Raw genomic sequence first — 16,010 nt, 5'->3', positions numbered from 1 at the left:
AAATGTTCCCACTGTGGGATGAATAAAGGTATGTCATATTGTTTAGCGTCATCAGTTAGGTTAACGTTCGAACCCTGCGTCAGGGGTTTTATTAACTTCAAACTGCATACATGCTGTGACTACATACCATGCTTTCAGGACCTCCAGCAGTAGGCACGTGATAGACATTGTATTGACGAACATCACCATCAGCTGGGTCCCAACGCACCCTTAAAGAGTTAACAGTAGGATCTGTCACCTGAAGGTTCTTCACTGCACCCAGAGGCTCTGTATAAAACACAGGACAACATGAACTAATGTGATGCAAACTGGACCATCCGAACCCACCACAGGACATCACTGATCCCAGTACCCTAAAACATTACTGAACTCACTTGTCTTTCCATTCTCAGACTGGCGTTTACCCTCCACGTCTTGTTCATAAATAGGCAATAATGTAACCTTGTAGACCGTGTTGGGATCTAGGTTACGGAGAACAGTGGAGGTAGTGCTACCAGAAACTTGATCCTGTTGGGAATAAAGAATAAGCAAAAAAGTATATATTATAACATGCCCGAGTTTTAATACAAAATAAAGTGATAGATTTGTTTTAACAGGCAAGAAAACGTTCATCTGGTTTTTACCATTTTCTCCTCTGTTCCTGGTTGTGTTACATAGAAAACCTTGTAGTGGCGAGGATTTCCATCTGCATGCTCCCAGCGTACATTCAGTGTGCTTGCAGTTGGGTCAGTTACCTGCAGGTTCCGAACTCCACCCAGTGGTTCTGGTGACAATAAGGTTTTATAATAAGGTTATGGGGATTCAAAATTCAGCAAAAGTGTTTTTGTTCGTTTTTTTTCAGTATGAAGATTAATTTATTTATTTTCAGTAAGTGGAAACACTGGGCACAAGATCAAAATGCACCCTGGTGAGTCACCATGCATGCACACCTTCACAACTAGGGGCAGTAGTCAAATCTTCCTTCCAACATGTTTTTTTAGGAGAGGGGATAAAACCAGAGAACCCAGAGGAAACCCACAAAAAATAGCAATATCAATAAGGTTTTGCTAGGAAGGGACCATGGAGTTGTGTGACAGAGACCTGCTGTAACCTTGTAGATCAGACCCCAGAAAGCACTTTCTGTGACTGTTCTTCTTGTTATATATAGCATTAATTTATTATATAATATAATATGAATAAAATCTAATATTATTGTATCATAATTTTGAGAAAGTCTAAAATCACAACACCCTGAATGCAGCTTGAGGTTTGCACCAGCCAGCAATTCTAGTGGATCTGATTTGTCAAAGAAAATTGCAATTATTTTGTTCCAGTTTTTTTAGGCCAGAAATGAACTCCTAATGTAACAGAAGCCTTATGAACAAAAAATTTTAGATTTTCCTGTGCAGTACCAGCAGTGGAAATGAGTTAATATATCTTATTATCCAATCTGTGACTTACAGAGTAAACCAGTTACCAAAATATACACTGTTATTACTGTTTAACTGTGCTATAATAACAATAACAAAGTTTTTTATGCAATAAATGTGCAATAAAAATCATTTAAAACCGTGCGATATTACAGATGTGCAATATGTTTGATAGCGTAACTACCTATTCATGGTCTCTTTTTCTACTTTTGTATTTATACATTGTGTCATGTTTCTCCTTTTTTATATATATTTGCACTTTTTTTTTTTTTGCTGCTGTAACACAGAAATTTTCCCACTGTGGGATGAACAAAGGTATATCTTATCTTATCGTATCTTATCTTATATTATCTTACTTGTCTTTCCATTTTCTGAAAGGGGTTTCCCTTCCATCTCATGGTAAACAGGTACCAGAGTAACAGTGTACGTCGTGTCAGGCTGCAGATTCTTCAGAATGGTGGAGGTGGTAGTCCCAGGGACCTGTTCCTGTTCACACACAATTAGGTGTCCATTCTTTAATTGCTGCATAAATGTTATTTATGTAGAATTTTAGAAAATAAGCATCATTGAGAAAATATGGGAATATCTTTTTCCCATCAGGTTTTGATAAAGTGTAAAGAGTTCAAAATATTTCAACAAAAATCAGGATGTCTTACCACTTCTTGATCACCACCAGCTTCAGGGGTATAAATGACAATGTACTCTCTGACGCTGCCTTCAGCGGGTTGCCAGCGAACGTTGAGTGTATTTATAGTTGGATCTGTAACCTGCAGGTTCCTCACAGTACCCAGAGGTTCTGAGAACAATTTAATTGTATTAAAGTTTGCTCAACATAATCAGCAGATTACAGCCCTCCAATATTGGATGTTGAATATTTACTTACTTGTTCTGCCCTTATCAGAGAGCTGTGGTCCGTCTCCTTCAGCATAAACAGGCACCACAGTGACCGTGTATAGAGTGTTGGGTTTAAGGCTTTTCATCACAAAAGAAGTGGTGCTCTCAGATACTTGTTCCTGTGAAGTGGAAAAGAAAACATTCTACCATGCTGGCAAAGCTTGGAAATAGGAAAAAAAAAAAAACTACAGTTCATGTTCAACTGATCTCTTTCTCTCTGTTCTTAAAAATTCTAACTCAAACCTCATGGTATATGCCTGCCAATTTTAAATAAGTATTGTAAAAATTCCTGAAAGATCCATTGCCAAATGCCAAGGCAATTGAAAAATAAATTGCATTTTGAGATAGTATCCTTTTCACACTTGGTTTGCTCCAAGCAATCCTGAACATTGGCATACAAATAGAAATGTCAAATATCCATTTCCAAATGGCATGCTTGTAACACTTGAGTTGCTTCAAGTGATCCTGAACACTGGCATGTCAAAGAGGATTTGAGCTCTCAAGTTCAAGGACTTAAAATCTCAGCAACCTTTTCATCTTTGTATGTGAAAATACCATTTGGAACACAACAAAGACTAGCCTTCTCAGTCAGCAGGCTTAAGCCAGGCACTTACATTACACATGTCAGAAAACCTTTCCTGTCATCATGTGTGATGTCAACATTGTAGTGATGTGAAAGAAAAAAAGCCGGAACAGGATTTACCACAAGCTCAGGGCCTCCATCTGTGGGCATGTAGATGACTTTGTAGCCTTGAACATTCCCGTCAGCAGCATCCCAGTTCGCTGTCAGTGTGGTGAAGGTGGCATCAGTGATACGGAGACCCCTAACACCACCAAGAGGCACTGGAAAGTGATAACGAATCGTTAAGACAAGGAACAGTGGATTAATAAGTCACTTTTAAAAACTATTCGATCATAAACAACAAGAGCACTGTGATGACAATAATGTTATACTCACAGGTCTTTCCATTCTCAGACTGGCGGCGACCCTCTGTAGCTGGATATACTGGCAAAACTGACACAGTGTAAGGAGTGTCTGGCTGAAGGTTCCTCAGTACAATGTTGGTTGTTCCTGCAGGAACTTGTTCCTGTTCAGAAAATGACCAAAATATAACCAGAATTGCATTTCAACTTATTTCACAGCATAATTGCATATCCTTATGCAAGACAGTATCAATGGTCTGGAAATGAGAAACTTTTATACTTTGCTTACAAAGTCTATCACAATATCGAAAATTGTGAAAATTGAAGACTGAATGGTTCAGCTAAAACTGTCAGACTCTATCTATCTGTTTAGGCCAAACATCTGGTATACATATATAGTTTTGGATTTTTTTTGTTTTTGTAGATGAACCCAAGAGGAACTCTTCGAATAAGGCACAAATATGCATTCTAACAAACAAAACCAAAAGCAGAACAAGTTTCGGCGAGCCCCACCATATCCTCGGTGCCTCCAGCTGCAGGGACATAGAAGATTTTGTACTGGCGTACTACCCCATCAGCAGGTTCCCACTTGACATTGAGGGAGGTCATGGTGGGGTCAGTGACCCTCAAATTCTTCACTCCTCCAAGGGCCCCTGCAGGACAAAAAAAACCCTAATTTTTATTTTGTTTTACAATGTTGGTTTTTGGATATCTGTCACTGTTTGATAGAGTCAAACAAAAGGAACACAATACAACTCTTTAAATTACAAATGTAACTAGCTAATAAATGAACACCAACAATTGTAAAACTCACTTGTCTTTCCATTTTCTGACATCCTACTGCCATCACCCTCAGCATAAACCGGGTACACAGTGACAGTGTACAGAGTGTCTGGCTGCAGGCCTCTCAGAACCGTATTGGTAGTTGTACCTGATACCTGTTCCTGTTCATTAAATGTATAATGGATGTACAATCTGAGCTTCAAAGCAAAATTACTTAATGATTCATGTCGCAAAATCAGAAAATCCATTCTCATTAAGAGAAACAGCAAGTTGACAGTAATACCAGTCCTACCATAGCTTCAGTTCCACCGGCTGCAGGAACATATATAACTTTGTACTCCTTTACTTTTCCTTCAGCTGGCTCCCAGCGTACATTCAGTGTGGTCATGGTTGGGTTTAGGACCTGGAGGTTTCGCACCCCACCTAATGGTTCTGGAAGCGAACAAACACTTCAGTATTAAAGCCTCAATCTGATTGTCAAACATGTCTAATTTATATACCCATCTGACCTCCTTTAAGTAAAAGAATTGCAAAATGTCTCCTTAAATCATAAAAACACCTTTCGTATTTTCTTGAAAAGATAAAATAGCACATACTTGTCTTTCCTTGCCCAGAAATGTCTTTGGGCTCTCCTGTGCGGTACACAGCCGTTACAGTGATGGAATATGCCGTGTCAGGAGTCAGCTTCTGAAGAATAACACTGTTCTTCTTTCCTCCAACCTGAGTCTGTTTGGAATAGATGTCAGCAGTCAGTTGATGTTTGCTTTGGACAAATGATTGGAACTCCCTTTTAAAAACCAAGTCATCTAAAAAAAAACACTGGCCGACATGCTGATGAGGTGCTAACCTTCGTCACAGCATCGCATTGTTACACCCCACTAATTAAACCCTCTTTATAAAGTTTGTGGGCTAATAGTAGATTTTAGAAGCAACAAAAAGCTAGACTGTGTTGTCCAACACAAAGTTGAAGCCAACCTTTACATTTATCAGGCAAATTCTAATCACATGGGTTGTAATCAAATCTACAGCACGTTTTTTTCAGAGTATTTCTGGGCTTATGTGTTTTGGAAATGTGGACCTCATGTGCTCGATTAAACATAAGCTGAATTGACAGTTTCTGAAACATATAAATTAGTATTTGACCATATGTGCTATAACCACATCAGGTCTTTGGCTCGCTGACAAAAGCATATTCTCATGATTTTCCATTGCATTGCTTTGCCAAATGCTTTTCCATTTTGAGGCATTTCGGTGGATCTAGTGATTGTATCTAAATTAGAAGACTGACTTGGCTACTCTAAAACGTTCCACTGTTCTTCCCTGATGACCCCACAGATGCCCTAGCACTGTGTTTTGTTGCGTAGCAATACACAATTCGTTGAGTCTGGAGGCAGTGAATTGGTCCCTTGTTTATTTTTATACATGCAATAAAGAAGTTCAAGCCACAGTCAAAGATTTTAATTCACATGGCAAGCATTTTTTTGTATATTAAAGATAAGATTTGATTGTTTGTTTACTATATTATTTAATGGCAAATGACATGTCTATTAATTAATCTTTTTTTAACTTAATGACTATTTTTATTATGAGTAATTACTTTTAAATATTGTACTGCAATCTGCTTAAAATCATAAGCCTCAAATTTAAATGTATGCAACATTTATGTAATGTGGACAACAGTATCAGTTCAAATTCTTAAATAATCTTGGTCAAAGCAAAAAGTCTTGAGCTGTAAATGGACATGTACTCTGTGTGAAAAAGTAAGCTCTGAAACAGTGACATAATCTAAATATTACACTAACGATGTGTGAAAAGACAAATAACCCACAATTTAGTTCCTCTCATTGTAAAGTTCACGTCATTGGCGTTTATTAAATAATGAGTCAGAAACATAATTTTCCAGCTGTTTTAAGACCATTGTGGGAAGTGTTTCTGTTTTCAAACAACTGGGATTGTCTTGATAGTTATGATCTTATTTAACCTTGTGGTCAGTTTTCCAGATTAGCCTTTAAGGTCTCCCATGCTAGACAGGGTTGGATGCAGCTGATATAATTCCCATTTACCTGGGCACCTGTAGAAACTCTGAACACCTGGCTAATGTGTGGTGGAGCTTAAACAGTACAAAATGTGGGCCAGCAATGATTCTCAACACAATCTTAGAAAATAAAGCACACCATTCCAACATGTAATGTCTCAGAAAAGGTACTGGAAAACAAAAAATTCAGGCATTAGCTCTCACAGGATCTCTTTTACCAACCGATTAAGTGAAATATTTTAATTATTTTAGGATGACAGGTCTCATGGATATGAATATACCGAAATAAAAATAGATACTGAGACGATAAAATAAAGGATAGTGTGTTACATTCTGTCTTAACCCAGAAGTTTAAACACTGTTAAAAAAAAAATTAGGCACATTTCCTAACATAGTCATCCACTGTGTTGTCCTCTGTAATGTCCTCTCTAGTTCTGTCAGACTGGATTTGGATCCATTCTTGGTTTGTGTTGTGCGTTTTTATATTTGAAACTTTGTCTAAAAAATTGGGTTTCGAACATGACAGAACAAGTGGCGAGAGTGGCGAGTGTTATCCTGGATACCCAGTATCTGTTAGCAATTTGATTTTAAATTCATGATCTAACTATGTTCTTGGGAAGAAATCTTTGTTGTTTTTGCCAACTTGGAGATTTACACAATGTGGTAAACAAAAAACAAATAAGCACCCAAAGCATTGTTGATGGGATTTTGTTCAGTTAACAATAATTTACATAATTAGCTTAATCGCACCAGCGGCGTTCTTTTCACATAAATTGCTCATGACTCGAGACATTTAACAGAGATAGTGTTTTGTTCCAAGTGTTGTTGAAGCTTTTGGAACAAGAGTTTCCAAGTTTCCAGGGGGTACCCTATTGTAATTGATAACATAAGGCTCAACAATGTTTGTAAAACATATTTTGTGTTAGTAATGTGGAAAGTTCTGCTGGATATATCGAGTGGGTTAAATGCAGCTCATTACACTGTGATTATAAGGTCTGCTCTGCAATGAGGGGTGACTGGGTGCAGAAAGACTTACAGACAAAGTTTTTCCACCAGCCACTGGCTGATAGTCAATCTTGTAGTTCTGAACAGGGCCAGGAGCGTGGTCCCACTTCACAGTCAGAGAGGTGGTAGTAGCATTAAAAACTTGCAAATTCTGTGGCGGTCCATTGGGAGCTGGTAGAAGATGGAGCATAGGTTAACCATGTCATTTTGTGCTATTCTTACAACACTCAGTCCTGGAAGCTGAATGGACAAGCACATGGTGATGGTGACGAAGCTACGTTTCACAATGTGGACACAGTGGAGCCGGGCAGGTTATGTATGCACATGCACATATAATGACACCGAGACTGAGAGCTAATGACATTGGCAATTAATGAAATTGATGACGAGATGATGGGTGACAGAATGGTTGGATGAATGGTGTTTCTGGTGGATGATTGATGTAATTGATACTTTCTATTAGCGTTCAGTAATGCACATGCAATTTTTTATTCTTTTCATGACCAGCACATTTCCATGAATGTAATCTCAATATTTTTTCTTGTTTAAAACAACATACCAGGCATAATGATCTTTGACACTAGAAAAAGACGTTAAAAGAACAGTACATTATTTCAGTTTGACCAGTGAGGTAGGTATTTTGAAGCTGAGGTAAGTGAGAATGTATTTGCATTTGTGCATTCATTTGGGTAAATCTAACTTACATGTACGTTGGTTGCCAATCAGGTCTTCACTCTCAGACTCGTCAGGGTAGATGGCTGTGACGGTAACATCATACGGAGTGTCTGGGTCTAAGTTGGTGAGAACATGAGACGTCTCCTCGCTGCTCAGTATAGTCTTGAGAAACAAAATCTAAGTTTTAGAAAACTATTACCAGGTATTTAATATCACAAGCTCCTGCTTCAATCTGCATCACACTCCAAATCTGGAGAACTACAATTCCTGCTCTTTTTAAGGGTTGATTAGTGACTATGACTAACTTGTTTCCTTTACCTACAGCATACTGATTTCGGTAATCTTCAAAACATTAGTTCTTTACAGGGTTCCTTTCTCCTTAGCTGTATCTCAAGAAGATTCCTTGCTCCTATTCATTTGGTTTGGTGATTGGGACTAAATTTTAGCAAGAAGGTATTACAGAACAGAATATAGGAATACTGTCAAATTCTAATTCATTTCCACAATCCCAATCATGTTTTTTGAATTACAATTGAAGCAATTTGGATCAACTTACAGTTTCGAAATCTGTCCCGCCTTTCTTAACCCACCCAATGCGGTAGAGGGAGACATCCGGGGCTCCATGTTCCCAAGTGGCTCTAAATGAGGTCTGTGTCACCTCAGAGAACCTCAGGTTCTTTGGGGCTGGCACCACATCTGCAGGAAGTAACATAGAAGAAGGTGGCCCACTTAAAAGACTATTAGTCATGACTTAAGCTCTAATTTATGTTTTCTAATGTTGGCCCCACAAATTATCGTTGCGTGAGCTGGTATGTTTGTGTCTACAGTAAAAAGCTTGTTGTAACAGTAAAATAACAGCCCAGTGAATCAGCTGGAATTTGTAAAAAAAACATTGCCCCATGCAATAACTAATGTATTATTGTGGATTGATGAATTGCATTGGAAACATTCTGATGACAGAGACGACAGAGCTGGTGAAATGTCTCACAGCCGTTCTTTCGTCAGCCAAGGACTAATCTGTGAACTGACAGTCTAATAAATATATTATGGTACATATAAGTCTTTCACTGTCCTGAAGAATGACTCAAAACAAAACCTCACCTGTGATCGCGCTACCAGTCATTTTGCTTCCTTTTCCTGCATCATACACAGGAGTCACAGTAACATCATACTCAGTTTGAGAGCGTAGGTTATTGAGATCCAGAGTAGTGATATCACCAGGGACCTCAGTCTGTCAATAAAACATTGCAATAAAAATGTGGGTTCACACATCAAACATATATATATATATATATATATATATATATATATATATATATATATATATATATAAAAGAAATTAATATTAAAAGAACAATTTCCAGAGTGTAAACTATTTTAATAAATATCAAATAATCAATAAAAAAGGGGGAGATTTTGAGTGAAATTTATATAATAATAAAATATAATAATTTATAACATCTGTAACAATTAGTGTATTACAAACTTGAAAAGTATTAATTTAAGGTACATTTAGAACAGATACAAATGTGCCATTAAGTTGTGATTAATCACGAGTTAACTCATGACAATCATGCGATTAATGGCGATTAAATATAATTGATTGAGTAGCCCTAAAATATATAATTACAATAATTACAAAAACGGTAATGTGACCTCTTGCTATGAGGGTTCAGATTTAATTAATGAATAAAAGTCCAGCCACAATTCTGGTTATATAACATTATTATAACAGTCCTGCCACTATACAAGCACGCCTCAGGCTTAAGTATATACTAAATATATCAATGAATAAATGTGTAGCAAACCCACCAGCAATAATGATTCTTTTCTAGGTCCAACTTGAACTTACAACCATGTAACAAGTGCTGACCAATTATTGGTCATTAAAGAGGACTGAATTTTATTTTTGAAAATTGTACCAATGGTAACATTACTTGAGCGACCACAGAGCTAAGTTTCAAACATGAATGGGTTCTTGGGAGTTTCTCTTGGTCTTGATTCAAGTTTCACGATGTTCACAGTTTAGCACACATTAACTGTGGTACTTGTGCCCAAAAAGATTTATGTAAGTTAGGAGCAGTGCTGTTTCCTTTGTCTATTCATTGCCCTCTGTCAATCTAGGGTCCTTCCTCACTGCTGTCATACTTATAGTGTCATATTTATTCAAACTCAGTTTCATTTATAAAAAAGAACCACTCATAGTGGTATGACTGTTTTTCTATTATATGTTAGAACAGATGAAGTGTACAGTACCTCAGCTATCTCTCCACCTTCAGGCTTGTAGGTGATGACATACTTTTAACCCTTCCTGGAGCTGCATCCCAGTTCAGACGCATGGAACTGTGGGTCACATCGTTAATTTGCAGATTGCCAGAAGGAGGGAGTGGTACTGTGAGAAGCAGACAAAGAGATTAGGAGCAGAAGTCTGTTATATGGTTTAGCAGAAAGTAAACCGCTAAATCAGTTTGAATATGAATGTAGGTTAGCGTACAAGTGACTCCCTGGTCGATGAGGGGAGCGCTGGCGGCTTCCCCATGTAGCGCAAACAGGGTTAAAGCATAGGCCGTATTAGGAATCAGCTCCAGCAGCTGGACATCGTTCACATTTTCCCCAAATCGCATCTGCATAAGAGAGAGATCGAGAGAGCGGATGTTAGACAGGAGGCAGAAAAGCTAGACAGTACTTGTCACATTTTTTAATGCCTCATTGATAACTAGTTGTTCCCTAATGTCTTTTCCCAATTTGGGGAAGAAAAGAAAATACACAGCATCACTGCAATGACTTCAGGGAAGAAACTGCTGTCACATGCCCAACATGAACTAATCTTTGCCATTACCTTCTTAGGTCCCAGAAGTCAAATTTTTTAACAAACTTGCCTAAACAAAACAGTAAAAACATAGCTTTCTTGCATTTTACCATCTGGAAGTGAGGAACCACTGGCAGGAACCTTGCCAACATGCTTCATGAAGTGGATATGGAAAAGCTGAGTAAGCATTTGCATGTGGTCCAGCTCTCACCTCTTTCTCCTCAGTGTTCACAGTGGCGTTAATGGCACTGTACTTGAGCATGTAGCCACTAGCGCCTACTACCGTCTCCCATCTCACTCTCATGCTGGTTATATCTTCATCATAAACCGTCATGCTCTTTACAGCATCCAGGGGCACTGTAAAAGTAAGCAGAAGTATAGGTGTTACAGCCACAGGGGACAGATTGTCCAAAATAATGAGTAATATATGAGTATTTTTGAGAATATTATTTATATTTATGAGAATTTGGGCACTATGATGGCCACTACAACTTTTTTAAGTCTCTCCAATGTTCTTCAGTCTATTTTGTAGACAGCATGTTATTATGTGTCAGTCTGTTTAATATTATTTCAAATCTCAAAATTCACTGAGAACTAATTCATTGTGTATAGTAATATAAACAAATAGTCAGTAACAGTCCACCTTTGAACTTGAAAGTAAAGTAGGTTGAGTTACAGAAATTGGTGGATGAGTAAAAGAAACAGTACAGAAAAAGCAAATGCTTTTACAACTTACAGGTGGTTTCAGTGCCTTTGAGGGGTTCACTGCTCTCCTCACCAATAATGGAGAACACACTCACTGCATATTCTGTGTCAGGGGTCAGGTTGGTCAGCACAAGAGTGTTCTCCTCACCATCTACATACAGCTGATCAAAGAAATTAAAAATAAATAAAATAGCCTTCAAATAATGTTCCATTGATCATAAAAAGTGGATTATTGTACCATTAACAACAGAAATGTTCTATAGATCACAGTAAACTAGCACAGTTCTGGTTTACAACCCAATTCTGAGACCATCACATATTCCAATATTGCAGCTAAACAAAATTCTAATATCCACAAACAAAGAAGTATTTGACAATGAGATCATACCTCGCTGTGCTTCTTTGAGTATCTTTTAATATATTAGAAAAATAACTGGAGGAAAATGTAATGTCTACATATAAGAATAGCTGGGATGTAACATGTAATCAGACCTCCCACAAGACTTATATGTGGTATAAAATGATCTTATTATATAATAGCAGTTGTTTCCACTGTAAGAGGTCCAATAAAAAGTCATAGCAATGTGGAGTCAGTTCCTGAAGACTGTGGTGCGTGTAACTCGACCCCAGCCACAAAAGCCTCAACTTTATGATGCCTCTAATAAGCCGATGGAAAACACTGGGCACATGAGTGGAAGAAATTCTGTGGAGAAACCAGGCACTGCAAATGTATCCCAACTGGCTGGTTCAAAAGTGTATCTCGTAAATTAGTACTATAGACTGATGATGGTGTGTGCATGTGTAGTGTATATCACTGGAGAAAAACCAAAATTTCATCTAAAATAGATATTTTACACCTTTGCTTCCTTATCAATCAAACAAGACATGTTTTTTTGGTGTCTGAAGTCTGCTTCATTAATTTTACAGTTAAACTCCAATGCCATAAAAAGATTCTAGAGAAAACAAGCTAAAAGATACAAGTTGATTTGCCTGAACTGATTAAGCTCATAATACTGCAAGATCTGGGTGTGTAAAATTAGACTTGATTAGTTCAGTGATATCTGTATTTCGATTTGCTAATTTAGATAAGCAATTTCTACAGTGCTAGTATAGCTCTATAATTATATCAGACACCATACCAATTGACCGAAAGAGACAAGTTTTATTTTTGCTTGAAGTGTCCTTTAAAAGCACCACACCAGTAGCATTCAAGGAGTCTCACCACTTCAGTCTTGCCTCCAGCCAGAGGAACATATTCAATCCGGAATCTCTCCACAGGTTCATCAGGGGGCATCCAAGTTGCACGGAAGGTATAGTGAGTCACCTCTGATGTCTCTAGATCAGTGGGAGTCCCTGGACCTCCTCCTCCTTCATTAAGTGATGGAAAAAAGGCAAAGTGCAATGGAAAACAGTTCGCACACTAGGATATACACAAGAAACAAATTTATCTGAGGTGGATTCGTTTCATTCAAATAAAAGGTGAAGTGGACAATATATCAATGGTTTTGGGTGCTGGCCTGGTTGAGAATATAGTGTAACCATTCAGCGTGTGGTAAATCACTGATATGCTCCCGAGAGTAACTGAGCTCAATTTCTGGACTTCATTGTAGATTGTTATGGCATTGTTATTCTTTTTGTGAAATGTATTTTTAAAACAAAGAGGTAACAGCTAAGAGGGTTGAAGGTGCACCTCGGCCAACTTGCGCAGCTTTGATTTTCAATCATTCTCTTTAAGTTTATACAGTCTGCAATATCACAATAGAAGGTCTTTTCCAGCTTCAGCCTTAAAACTACAATGAAGTCAGATGTTGCAACACCAGTGCAGTGACATAATCTGTACACCATATGTCGCATTTTGTTTTTTACATTTGTATATCATTATGAGCATGTGGCCATGACTGTTAACTCGTTTCACAACACATTTTATTCACACGCATTGGCTGTATAAAACCTTTCGGCTTCCTGTGCGTTGTGAAACTATAATCTTTTATCTTTAACTAGATTTGGTTGGAATTAACATTTTCTGAATTTGCCTGTGTCTAGACTACAGACTACCATTCTTGCCTTAATCTAAACAAACACAATTCAAGTGTGCACATCTAATCTTTCCTTAACTCATTACCTTCCCATTACAACCACAGCATCAAAACCAATGGTCATATTGAAAAAGCTTTTTAATGGACTTTACCTGGTCCTTTGACACTATTACAGAGATTTCCTGAGAGGTCATCAACGATGTCCAGCAGGAACGAGAAGTCATTAACGTTGTACATGTGGATATCATCTGGGTCAGAGGCAATTGACCTCAACTCATTCTCATCAGCATTCTTTACACCTAGAGACACAACCATAACGTGTATTGTTGCTTCCAAATTCATTACAGAACCTTTGAATGTCTAAAAAAAGTAGTCCATCTTTAAAATCTTGACTAGCTTACTGACTCTTGACTAGCTTTGGACAAAGGGTTTATGGTTATAGCACAAATCAAATAATAATGTATATATAAAATATATAAAATGTGATTGGTTTGTTGAAATTACCAAAATGATAACAAATGCAAAAATGTTAATAAAGCACTACAATATCAACTTTGAAACAAAAGTACCATGAAACAATCCACATTTTTTTTTATTCTTAAAGCAATACTATACAAAACATAATTTACTTGGTCACCCACCAATGGCGTAAAGCTCAATGTTTTCGGTCTTCAGGTTCTGGGAGCTAGCAATAATGTCATCCTGTGACTTGCCATCAGTAATGAGGACACCGATCTTACGAGAGTCAGGCCTGAGGCCCACTTCGGGTTTAAAGTTATTCCGCAAGATGTAGTTCAAAGCCAGACCTGTTCAGTAGAGTGTAAGAAGGAAAGAAAATCAGCAAAGCAGAAATTTAGCCTGGTAAGAGACTCTCAAGTCTCTTAAGAAAACTTAAATATTAAATATGTCTATGTGATTTATTCTGTAAACATGGATAAGTGTTGTGAATCAAACCACAATACCCGTCATAGTGTTTCCGCCTTTATATGGCAGTTCATTCACAGCATTCAAGAGACTGTCTCGAGTACGATGAGTATTAAGGTTCCACTCTGTCCTGGGGTCTCCACTGTACTGAGCCAAACCTAAAAAAGATGGAAATTAAATGTCAGATTACAGAAGATTTCCATTTGATTTTATATGTTCTTCACACGTTTAAGTAAACGACGCTGCAAAATTCAGGTAATAACTCATTTCTGAGCCCCAAATCCGAGCTCACATCTGGTGTCCAGAAGTGTTATGTCACTACCATAAATCTCTGCTTCTAAAAAATGCGCCGGAGCACCAGAACCTCACCAATCTGGACCTTGTCTGGTCCGATGTCGAAAACGCCCACCATGCGATTAATAAAAGTCCGAATGGTCTTGAAGTTCAAACGTCCAATGCTCCAGGAGCCGTCCACAAGCAGAACTATATCTGCTTTGGCCGTGGTTTTACACTTGGTATCTGTGGAACAAGAATACAGGGGACACCAGTCACATAGGGACCCAATTTCAAAAATGCAAAAGGGAATCCCTGAATCCAAGTGGAAGATTAAAGAAAGAAGATTCAAACAGGATATGCAATAAGCAGAAAAACAAACACAAGATATTTTTTCCAAAGCACACGTTTGTTTTGAAAATATTTATTTCTATTTTTTTCAAACAATGGAAAATGTACACAGATTTATGACATCCCTCTCCCCTCTTTTTCCCCACATTGTGCTGCAGTATCCAGTCTCCTCTGGTATCCAGCCCTGGAGGCTCGGCATGATGGTTTCTGTCTCCTCAAGAAGAAGAACGTCTGTAGATGAGTGATATATGAGCAAAGCCCTCCCTGAGTTATGGCACATTCCTCCTCTGCCATACAATTTTTTTTTCTTTTCCTTTTTTCCTTTTTTTCCACCGAGCTCCAGACACCTGCAAAGAGACTAGTGCACTGTAGTGCACTGCCTCTGTCTCTGCAATTGGAAACATGTTATAGCACACTGATTTATTTATAACTAATTCAGTGCAAAGCCAGAATCCTGTCTGCAATATGGAGAAAGAGCTGCAGTTATTTACACAGACAGTTTTGCGTTCAAAATGTTTTTTGTTTTTTTAATTGGGAAAAACTGTTTTTTTAGGCATAACTGTTTCATTTTGGCTAGCTGTGTTGCGAATCAGGTATCGCTGTTCAGCAAAACATACAAATAAATAAATAAATCCATGCTAAGAGCAAAAACAGGAAAGCAGCACTAAAGTATGTTCCTTCCACTTCCATTTTGCACATAACGCCAGAAGTAATTCTTGGGTAAACAGTGCATTTTGGTTTATTAAATCAAAAAGATTTTTTTACTAATGCAAATGCATATGTAATGATAAAAAAAAAAAAAGAAGCCAAAAGTTTTTTTTGCAAGGGCTGGATTCCCTGATTTTCCTCATCTGAGTTAGACCAGAAAAGGATCTTGCCTCCTTCTCTGTCTGTTTTTTGCTTCGACAATCTATCTATTTAAAACAAATGTCAAACAAAAAGCAATTTGGTTAGAGATTTACGAAATAGTAATGCTATTGTGAAGTGAATAAGCTCTTCGTCTAGACATAGCACAAAATGTGGCTTCTGATCAGAATCTACTGGGCAAAGGTTCAACGGTCTGAGGTTCATTGAAAAAGATTTTTTTTTGCCCAGGGTCAGTCTGTAAGCTCAGCTTTCACTGGATAGCATAACGTTTTCCTAGCCTTATGCTGCTCTGTGGCAACTCTGCACAACTCTCCTCGCTC

The 16,010-nt window shown here is 37.8% G+C and overlaps 1 protein-coding gene across 1 annotated transcript in view; it reads right to left on the bottom strand.

Moving 5' to 3' along the window:
* col12a1b (collagen, type XII, alpha 1b) overlaps positions 1 to 16,010 on the bottom strand; it is a 75,169-nt gene that overhangs the window by 33,774 nt on the left and 25,385 nt on the right. Inside the window, 27 exon segments of the mRNA XM_046835739.1 lie at positions 128 to 267; positions 375 to 507; positions 624 to 763; positions 1,766 to 1,895; positions 2,066 to 2,205; positions 2,293 to 2,422; positions 3,007 to 3,146; positions 3,262 to 3,391; positions 3,741 to 3,880; positions 4,042 to 4,171; positions 4,303 to 4,442; positions 4,607 to 4,736; positions 7,082 to 7,221; positions 7,610 to 7,630; positions 7,755 to 7,887; positions 8,282 to 8,421; positions 8,827 to 8,956; positions 9,982 to 10,028; positions 10,031 to 10,117; positions 10,220 to 10,349; positions 10,746 to 10,891; positions 11,271 to 11,400; positions 12,462 to 12,607; positions 13,428 to 13,574; positions 13,917 to 14,081; positions 14,238 to 14,357; positions 14,569 to 14,718. Of these exon segments, the coding sequence (XP_046691695.1) occupies positions 128 to 267; positions 375 to 507; positions 624 to 763; positions 1,766 to 1,895; positions 2,066 to 2,205; positions 2,293 to 2,422; positions 3,007 to 3,146; positions 3,262 to 3,391; positions 3,741 to 3,880; positions 4,042 to 4,171; positions 4,303 to 4,442; positions 4,607 to 4,736; positions 7,082 to 7,221; positions 7,610 to 7,630; positions 7,755 to 7,887; positions 8,282 to 8,421; positions 8,827 to 8,956; positions 9,982 to 10,028; positions 10,031 to 10,117; positions 10,220 to 10,349; positions 10,746 to 10,891; positions 11,271 to 11,400; positions 12,462 to 12,607; positions 13,428 to 13,574; positions 13,917 to 14,081; positions 14,238 to 14,357; positions 14,569 to 14,718 (3,455 nt within the window).

This window comes from Silurus meridionalis, chromosome 23 (genome assembly GCF_014805685.1).
Source record: "Silurus meridionalis isolate SWU-2019-XX chromosome 23, ASM1480568v1, whole genome shotgun sequence".
NCBI classification, from domain to species: Eukaryota; Metazoa; Chordata; class Actinopteri; order Siluriformes; family Siluridae; genus Silurus; species Silurus meridionalis.
This window is presented reverse-complemented; position numbering and strand designations above follow the sequence as displayed.